The sequence below is a fragment of the Manduca sexta genome, unplaced genomic scaffold, assembly GCF_014839805.1.
Source record: "Manduca sexta isolate Smith_Timp_Sample1 unplaced genomic scaffold, JHU_Msex_v1.0 HiC_scaffold_2800, whole genome shotgun sequence".
Classification (NCBI taxonomy): domain Eukaryota; kingdom Metazoa; phylum Arthropoda; class Insecta; order Lepidoptera; family Sphingidae; genus Manduca; species Manduca sexta.
The window spans coordinates 1-10,702 of NW_023593802.1; the positions used below are offsets into that span (position 1 = coordinate 1).

At 35.5% G+C, this 10,702-nt stretch overlaps 1 protein-coding gene across 1 annotated transcript; it reads right to left on the reverse strand.

Annotated features, from left to right (window-relative positions):
* Positions 1–4: 4 nt before the first annotated feature.
* On the reverse strand, positions 5–1,004 carry LOC119192454 (homocysteine S-methyltransferase YbgG-like; the record flags this gene model as incomplete). The annotated part of the gene is given in 2 exon segments (XM_037446274.1): positions 5–579; positions 582–1,004. Coding segments are annotated over 2 exon segments (789 nt in total), but the record flags the coding sequence as incomplete, so codon positions are not given.
* Between the last annotated feature and the right edge of the window lie 9,698 nt (positions 1,005–10,702).

Genomic DNA, 10,702 nt, shown 5'->3' on the forward strand with positions numbered 1-10,702 from the left:
CAGAGTTTGGATATGTGATCAATGGTATTGGAGATTCTTTCCTGTCATCATTTATGCCATTAAATAGTTCTGCCACTATTAATGGTGAGCAACAGTTCACCCCTATACCCAATAGTTGCTTTGGGTTTGAGTCCCAGCATTGTTTAGCCACCTGTTGAAAGTTTTCTCCATTAGCCAGAGAGGTCCCATCTTTACAGCTGAAAGACAACCAGGCTTTCATGTCAGGGTATTGTTTTAGCATTTCCACCAATACTTGTGCTTCTTTTTCACATGGAATTGTTTCCAATGCAATGATATCAACACCTGCTTCTACAAGTGCCTTTATTCTTGGAGTATGCCATTCTCTCATGATTTCCTCTGGTGTTTTGTCAGCATAGTTGCCACTGTATTCCGAACCATCATTTAAGTGAGCTCCGAATGGTCCGACAGATCCGGCGATGAGGGGTGTACGAATTTTAGAGCCATTTTCAATACACTCTTCAAGGTACTTGTCCCTTGCTTTCTTGGCAAGACCCACAGCAGTCTTGATGAGTTCAAATCCCCTTTCGGGTGTTAGACCAAGGTGTTTCACGAATCCCCTACAGATGCCTGGTACGTGATGGTCTCAACAATGTCGGAGCCGGCACGCATAAAGTCCAGATGAGTGTTGAGGACCGCGTCGGGGGGTGTTTGGAGGAAGAGGGCGCTCCAGAATGGGTCGCCGTCAGCAGTCGTCCCGTGAACCGACAGTTGCGATGATAAACCACCGTCTAGAACTGCCACAGGAGGCAATTTGCCGTGTCTTAATTCACTCATAACTTAAGAACGCTTTCAATCCTATACTATAAACTGTAAATTTTCAGTACGTATGTACGTCGCACACGATTAATGTTGGTTACTGCACAGTGCCGATAGAGGTGCGCCGCGAGCCGCGAGCTGTTCCTAAATAAACGAAGAAAAACAATTCACAAGTGGATAGTGATAATAAATGTCAACCGTCAACTCTGCAAGTGATATTCTGTCAGTACTCAGTGTCAAAATTACAAATATAAGTACGTTTACGAAGTTTGTCGAAAAATAAGGGATAAACAAGAAGGACATATGATAAACCGTATAAAACCCGAACACAAATAAAAATTAAAGATAACTTTGAGAATTACTGGTTTTAAAACTACAGAAGGTAATTTAGAACCAAAGAATATATTATCTTTTGTCATAATTATTTACTTTAGGATTTTATTATCTTAAATTAAGAATCTTACGGAGAAAGAAAATTATGTTATAAAAAAGATTCCGAATAACGTACATCTTGTATGATGAACTGCGATATACGTTCATCTCGAATTTCTAAAGCCTTTTCATAGGCTTTTTTGATGTCCGTAAGTATCTTTTTGTATGTAATGGTATTCTCTATCAATTTTTTAAATGCATCCTGATATACCTGTAACAAACCAAAAAATGCGAACTTACATTTTCGTATCATTATGATAAAATAAAGAGACTTCACAAAGAAATGTAAAAGTTAGACGGGCCGTAGCCAATACGTTCTATAAAAGTATAATCTAGCGCGGTTTGTTCCAAAATATTTCTTTCTATTATAAGTATATCTCATAATTAGGGTCACAGCCTGTGCTATGGTTGCGAGACGTCATCGAATAATGTATGTCCTATTTTAAATGTAGGTATATAATTATAAACTCACTTCAAGTATTGAATCACAGTGCAATTGTTGAGTTTCGAGTAATTCACTATCATGGACTTTTATGAGGTTTAATTTTAGTACCACTGTATTTTCGATTTCTTTTAAATATCTTGGAACACTGTAATTAGACATATTCATAAGAAACAGGAATTTACACTTTATTTATATGTTCATTTATTTGCTTATTTCCTTCAAGTTCTTATCATTGATTGTTTTGTTGCGGTAGTGATTATCTATTTGAATTACTGAAAATATCAATAAAATCATCCATTTCAAAACCATCACGAATCCGATTTTTTACTATGTATTATAATAAAAATTAGCAAAATAAATAAGAAGCTTGAAATATCCTACCGATTTGAAGTAGGTACTTCAAGCTACTTGTTCTAAGCCTACTGTCTCGTAAATTATAAAAATAATATAATTTTCTCCGTTCGGATATACGTACAAAACATACATCGTATCATAGAATATTGTTATTTTTTATTTTTTTAGAGCAGTTATTATTTATTATTTCGATTATATACGGTTTCTCTATGGTGTTGTAAAACGATTGTGTTGCCACCTATTTATGAATCCAAATAATACGTGACGTCATTAAGATGACATGAAATTACGGAAATCAGAAATGGCTGCGATAGGTAGTGGACGGGGAGCGATGGATTCCCAAAATCAAGTGCAAAGTGATACTGTGGATCGTTTAAAATTGCTTTATCCAAATGTGAATGAAGAAGAGACACCCTTGCCGCGTTCGTGGAGCACCAAGGACAAGTTCAGCTACATCGGTCTATCGCAAAATAATCTACGAGTCCATTACAAAGGTGAGAACTTTCAAGGTTTGTTTATGGATTAACAATTGGCGAAACTCTTGGCCAGCCTGATGGCGACCTCGGGCCACAATTTGGCGAGGATTTTGCGTGATATTGGAATTCGTAGAAGGGTTTTGACGTGTCGTAACTGCACGTACAGTGGTGGCAGCGTCTGCGTTATTCAAACAAAGAAATCAGCTGATCGCCCATTCTGTTTGTAACAACACGCGAACGTGTATGAGTGCTTATATCGCGTCCACAACTGGCCTACGACGACGCCTAAACGCTATTTGCGTCGATTCCGAACATTTTAGTATAATAAATCGGTATGTTATCACACAAGGTCTCCTCCTATAAAATGGCAGACGAAAGAATGTGGCATTTCTTTCTCGTTATAATTGTCTTTATATTACTTTATATTCATTGACAATTTATTTTGCGTTCATTTAGAACATAAATACGTTACACCTAGTGATAAAGTAGTAATGGAATTGTCAACAAAATAAACTTTTATCTCTCAAACATTTTTCCAAGTGTGGTTTATCTGCAGTATAAACTAATGGTCTGTATCTACTGCCCCATACTTGTACAATACAATACTTTAACACTACATACTGAATGAAACACTTCTAAGTGAATCAGGGTTACATTCACAACTGTTAGTAGTTGGAAATGAATTGTATTGTTATAGAAAATTATATTTTCGTAAATGTTGAGTTTTTCTAGTCAAAATATGATAATTTCTTTCTAAACAAGTATTTAAACGGTGGCTGTAATGTATGAAGGCCATTTGCTTTAATTACGATGCAAAGATATTTGTTTTGCATGTTTTACTTATACATTTATATTTCAAATATATTTGTATAAGTATTTGCAACTATGTAATTTATTAGATCTAAGAGTTCAAGTTCTCTTTACAAAAATCAAGATATTATTCATGTCTTTTACCTATTCGTGTTACACCTATCTTAATGAATATTATATCAAGTTATACATTTTTACATACCACTATAATATTGTTTTGTTCATAAAAGAAATAATAATACACACTACACAAACATTTTTTTTAAAGAGAAAGTCATAAATCTGCAATAAACACTGCTCCTTACACATTTTGTTGTTATTTCTACTAACATAATATTGTGCATAATTAATTTCCCTATCGTAAAACTATCTCCATTAATGAATTATACTCTGTCAAATGATTAATTAGCTAATTATGTAGTTGGTATTTACATGAGCTTCACTATTCATTTAGTTTTGTGGCCAATGTACTATTATTGTGATCATAGTAATTGGACATCATTATTCTCCTGAAACCAATATAAGATACAAGTCCCGGATAATATGGTTATTCAGATATTAAAAAGCTTTTGTGGAGCTTTTCGGCAATCAGTTTTGAGTATAACACACTTGAGCTTGTTGGAAACATAGATCCACCTACAGCCATAACAGGCGAATGAGTACAAGTTTTGTCGGAGCGTTTTGATTGAGATTGTCTCCCTAAGCTATTGTCTCCTTTTCAAAGTTTGCAACAATTCTCAATTCCTCTGTCTTGTGGGTAAACATATATTATTATTACTTACAAACAGATGGCTTACTTGCTACCCCATCTTTATCAGTGCTTCATTCAATATTTAATGTTTTATATTTATCAACCAGTTTACCATTAGGCAGCTAATATAAGTTTATCCTACTAGAATATTATAAATGCTAATATTTGTAAAAATCTTTGGATGTTGTTAAAATAAACACAAACTAGTGAGTGGATTTTTATGAATTATGACACATGGATAGACTAACGGATAACTAAGTGTAACGGCATAGCCACCTTTGAGTAAATAATAAGTAAATACAAATTATGTTGTAACATAATAATTTACTTTTGCAAGGTAACACTTTCATAATTATTGTACACTTGCAAAAGCTCACTTTATTATATAGGTCCTTCATTAACATATATCTATAGGCTATCTTATCTAGGTAATTCATAGCTCTTAGATATATAAATTAAATAAAATCTCATTTTTGAACATATATTATTGGTATAGTACAAATGGGGTTATGTAAAAAGAACTTGGTGTCACAGTGATTTTGGGACTTTTTCTGAAAAAGCTTTTCTATACTCGCTGAGCCACAAGCAACACTTAGTATAAGTAAACCATAAAGAATTAAAAAATATATATTATTAGATGTTGCAATTTTTTAACAATAAAGTCATGTAAAAGGCAATGCAATAATATTTGCATAGGTAATGAACGAACAAGCCTTTGTTTTCATATAGTGAATAGTTATGTCTGATAGATTTTGTAGATGTTTTTATTTACAGACAACTCTGTAAAGTGTTATAGATAACCTTAACTAACAAATTGTTCTTAATTAGATGTCAGTAGTAAGGAAATTACATTCTTAGTGGGTTATTACTTCTATGCTTAATTTTTCATTACTCATGTTCAAATGTAGACAAATATTTATCTTTATATAGTTGCATGATGTAAATTTGATAAATATGTATGTGACAATACAATGTTAATTGTTATTGTAATGATTTCTGGTCAGTGACCTGTTCTAAAGGACACATGTGAAAAATAAATAGTATAAAGTTCAGCTGATAATATAAATATTCAATACTTGACTACACACAAATTGGAATTTAATACGACGAAATTTTAAAGGCCGAAATATCCATGCATATTAATTATTTTTACGTTTTCTTTCAACTGCGAGAACTAATCACTAACTAGACGTGAATTTAAATTCATTACTTGCCAATACTTGTTTAGTTACCGATTAAAGGTGAAACAAAATGTATGAAAAATGGACCTTAAGCTATAACCTTAAATAACAGAGGTCAAAATATGAACATATCACTATTTGTCTCATGTGCCTGCATACTATAGGATTAGTGTCATAATGCCTAACAGCATCTTACTTCCATGACAATCCCCCTGCCACCTTATTTAGTAAATTAACTTGGAACTGAGATCAATATGAAAGACTATTTCTTAATAAATTTATTTGTCAGTTGGAAAATTCAGTCTTTTACTATTTTTTTTATTGTGTTGATGTTGAATTTAAGTGATTTTATCATAATATTGCATAAAAGTATAATTAATAAGTTCAGATTAATTCTTGTATTATACCTTTAAAATTTATTTCCTTGTATTATAATTTTTCTCACTGAAAAGTACAAACAAAAATTTGTTTACTTATAATATTAAAAGTAAACTTTTATTTGTTAAATGGCCTGCATATTTTTGGAACACTTGTAATTTTTTATGTTACTACTAAGCGTTGTAACTGGCGAATAACAAACTCATAATGCAGTAACTCCAGACAAGATATAGTAACAAATATTTAAAATTCTCTTTACACATATATTTAGACATACTCTAATCTAATTAACAACTCATCCCCAATATGTGATAGTCGTGTAAGTTGCCGTTATCCGTACAATCAATTATGCCGGCTGATTCCGGGATTATCCGGAGGCTACCGGCAGTACCACCTGTGCTGTATCGACCCGGCGCGCCGCCCGCGTACCCCACAGTGTCAACCCCTGCACCCTGCACCCGCCTCGGTAGTCGTTGAGGAGCCAGTCCGGCGTCTAGACTCGCCTCCGGGGGGCAAGAGACCCTGCCAACTGTCTAATACCACCGGCTTTTGTTGTCTGCACTAGTACGTAACGGAAAGGGTGTGTAGTTTGCGCTTATTGAGGAGGGTCGTACTTGTTGATTTTATTACTTCTCATGTTTCCTTTTATTCGGTTGTAGTTGATTGATACTTTTGTTTTAAAAAGAACATTTAATTTATGAACTACTTCATTTTGTAGCATCATTCAGACTTCTTTGTTTGTTGTATTTTATTATTCGCAAATCTTCTGTTCTTTTGCACTGTTGCACTGCAACCAATTCACACATTGGGAGGTTTGTCGAAGCATTAACTCAAGAAATCTCCAATGCTTAAATGCTAAGGGTTAGATTTAATCTCGACAAGATTTCTTAGTTACTTACGATATCTTTTAATTCATATGACGTGTACTGAAGTTGCACTTGTGCCGTACAAAAAAAGGAAAATATCGATAATTCGGACCTTGTCAATATCGCGGGGCCCATTTTAGGACATGCAGTTGAATGTATAGCGTTGTGTACTATGAAGGCGTTAAGTTTACCTCGATGAACATATTTTAATAAAGCTTATCGCGTTATCAAAATAGGTTTATAGCCGATCTAATTTATTATATCGCTTATAACGTTGGTTTGTTATGCTTGTGTTATAATTATTTGTTTAATGGCAACTTGATAAGGCTGAAAATGCCCTGGGGTTTTGGCTTCGATTCCTTGGTTCAGCAATGAATTGTTTTAGTTTTTCGATCAAAATGCTAGCTCTTTGGTACTGGAATTTGCACAAAATATGGTGCGCTACTTATTCGATTATTGGACGGATATCAGCGAACCGTGAGTGCACTGTCTTCCGCCAGTGTTTGTGGAGAAATAAATTTCTATACAGTGATATAGTAAGTAATTGAATTCTACCTTGGGCAAGTATAAGGTCTTCGTGGTGCACGAAGGGATTACGTGATATCTTTATTTTAGGAAGCCCGTTTCCTCGAAACACTGTGGGTTTTCGCTGGTATGACGACCGAGGTCTGTAAATTGGATAAATCTCTAAATTGGATTGAGTTAAAAATGCTATTATATTCGAAGATGGAGTAATTTAACGAGTACTGCTGAAAAAACGTAAATACTCAAGATTTTGTGTAAATGTTAAAATATTAGTTGAATTGGGAACTGCCGATCTCTTCGCAGTAATCCGCCGCGTCACTACAAGTCGACGCCCTGGAGGCGGGCTTTGTGCAGTGCATTCACCGACTAGGACCAGATATGTAAACAAATATCCAACTATTTCTTAAATAGTACCTGTTCAAGATTGTTCCACAGATCACATAAGAACATGGATATGGTATTAGATAAGATACACATCATTATTACATCAAATACAATTACAGCCATAATGGTTAAGCGCGTATTTGTATATTTTTCTGACATTGGTTGGTGAATTTCACTGTAATGCTAGTTATAGGGCTGTTCTATGCAAAACTTCCAGGATGCTACTTTTTTAATCCCAAGTTATGGTGTTGTTATGAGTAGGCCTAAAATTTCCAAACATAAGCCATCAGTTTCGGTTTTGTTAGAACATCGTCTTTGATATTCCGAAATCTCCCTTATGAAATGTTTTGTGGTATTTGATTTGTTGTAGATTTTGTTTCTAATGCTATTCTAATAATTGGCAAATTCTAGCAATAAATGCGCAGGAACTTCAGATGCGTTTACATAAGTACAAGCTTCAAAATTTGTGCAAATTTTCTTTGCATTCATAGCTCGAATCGCAATATGAATTACTGAGTACTGTAAAAGATAGTTTAATTGAAGAATGCGGAGGTCGCGAAGTCGCGTGGTTGCGACTCGTATCGATCGTCTGTAGCTGAATTGTTTTCCGCTAATGCATATTACCGCTGTAATAATACTTTACATTATTAAATGCCTGCCGTCCGTTGTCTTTGCGATCCCGAATACTTTCCATATTTAGCTTCTTTATCTAGGACATGTCGGTTGACATTATTTACTGTTGGTGTTTCCGAAGCGTTGTCGCTGTCGATTTATTTCGAGTTAGACTGTGGTTGATCTGTATCACATTGCAGTGTTTGCGATTGGCCTGCACGAAGTTATTTATTGAATCAATTATTTAATTGGGCCTACGAAGTAAATAGATCAAAAAGCGATACCGACTCACTCAGGCCATAAAATGTTACCATTGTTGCCACAGCGAAGCTGTGTTGTGTTAACAAAAAGCTAGAAACATACAACATTTTTTGTTAAAAAAATAAGTGATGGTCCATTTATGACTAATATATGGTGATATGTATGAGATTTGGACTTTGTATTGACTCAATATGCTTTTTGATAACTGAAGGTACCCCATATTTTGGGTTATACTTTTTATAACAACTGCCTTATTCAGAAGTAACCAACATTTGACAAACATTTCGTCATTAGGCGGCAACAGTCATGGCGCTGTAACTATATTGTCATTGGATGACAAACTGACAACTCCAGTGTCTTTGAGGACATTTTGCAATACATTAACATAATCGGTCCCAAACAAAAACAACTTGGCAGATTTGAAAAACAAAATTATTGAATATATTTGTTTCCGAAGGGTAATTGAAGGTGTCTCCTATCACATTGTCGAAGAGCGGCGCAGGCTGCCGCCAGTAACGGGCCCGCCAAGGGCGTAGGGGTCGCTGGGCCCCGGGACCTAAATGCGACATTTCGCCGTAATACATCACAGAGAAAGAAGGTCGAATGTCTCTTGTAGACGTAAATACATTTGTCGTGTTATCGGTTTTTTAGGGTTGGTGAAGTGTATTGTTATAAATAAAAAGGTTTTCTACATAATGTATCCGATATGAATTGTGAATTTGTACGTGGGTTTCAAGTACGAACTACTTTTGCTCCAACAACAGGATGTTATTTTGTCTGATCTCATAAAAATTTGTATCTTGGAGTTTCGAATTCGCTAATTCGTGTTTTACAGACGACTCCTCGTACACTGTGCCTTGGAGTACGCTGATATATCAATGCCTTGTTATATTGCAATTATTTCCTACTGCACTAGCACTAACAAGTAATCCGTTAAGTGGGTAGACAGAGATAAACTGATAACGAAACCGTCAGCCGTTGAATCCATTGGGGGCGAGTGAAACTTTTAGATGGGACGGGTTAGATAGCTTGCCTAGTTTATCTGTTGTCGGTGCGCATGGAAACTTGCCGAGTAATGAATCAGAAAACTTCCGAGGGTCGCGTGTTGGCAACGGTTACTGACGTTACTTGATACATTGTGTATTATTTTCTCTTTTGAAATTTGTTTTCAATCATACTTCATAAATATGACTTCATAATAACGCGCGCACACGCACGCTTGCACATACGCACGTTACAGACATATATGCTAGAGACACTATACTGTGCCTGTTATCTAAAAGTGTAAACAAAATGTAAATCCGTTATTGGCCTTAAGATAAGTGTATCAGATTGTCACTCTAGTATTAATATGTTTAAATAGTTTAAGTCGTAAAAATGGAGCAGTCATATACGGAATAGTTGTAGAGCCAAGCAGTATAGAGCGTTTGTTGTAAAACTGCAAAGGTTTTGCGTCAGCGGTGACGCGCGACAATTTCTATTCATGCATGTTGCCGCTAGAACTCATTATGGCTTTATACTTCTCTGTCAAATGAGTAATCCTCATTTTCAGTCGACATCCAATCCCCTCTCCTCCGCCTCTCCCGTTGAAGAGGAATAACAGAATGTTTGTCTTTTATAAACTATCCATTTGCACGTCCATATTCCTAAAAGTATGATTGAATATTGAATACGCGTTTTTGGACGATACAATAGTTTGAATATGAATTTGATGAAATAAAGAACAAAGGGTAAAATAAGTTAGAAAGTTGACGCGTTCCGATTTTCGGCAAAACAAATAGATTTTTATGTGCGCGTCTTGCACCTGACTAGCAAAACAAGGGTACTCGGAGCCAGTGCGTTTAGTGGCGCGGGGTGGCCGGGGCAATGACCCGTGGAACCTGTTGTCGAACTAGTCTCAGGTTCAGTGCCCGGCGACGCACCACGCTTTTTGTACGGCCCTGTAAAGTTCGCGTGGCACGTCATGTTTCGTATCAAAATAAATATTTTGTATGAACTATGAACACGTACGAGTATGATGATGAAACAAGCTTGTTCTGGTGTTAAGTCCCACGAATGTCTGAACACTGTCAACATCGCTCAGAATTCGAATAACAAAGTAATTCGTGACATCCGGGCCGGATCCCCGAAAATGGCCCTGTAAATAGTTCCTGTGTGTACGAGTTGTTATGTCAGAATACAGAGGTGTTATGAGCAATATTTTGACCATGGCGTTTTTACTATCGCTTACACTTGCACCATAATGCTCGATAAAACACGACATCTTGTCTGTAATTAACATTTATTTTGTCCATTAGATTTTTAAGGGTTGTAGTTTATTGATTTTTAGCGGATTTTAATCATTCTTTCTGTGGTCTTATTATTGTTTCGTAAATCAGTTTACATTTTTTTTCAACGCTCCATTTACGACGAACACTGGGCTAGTTATTAAGGCCGGGAGCGGTAACTCG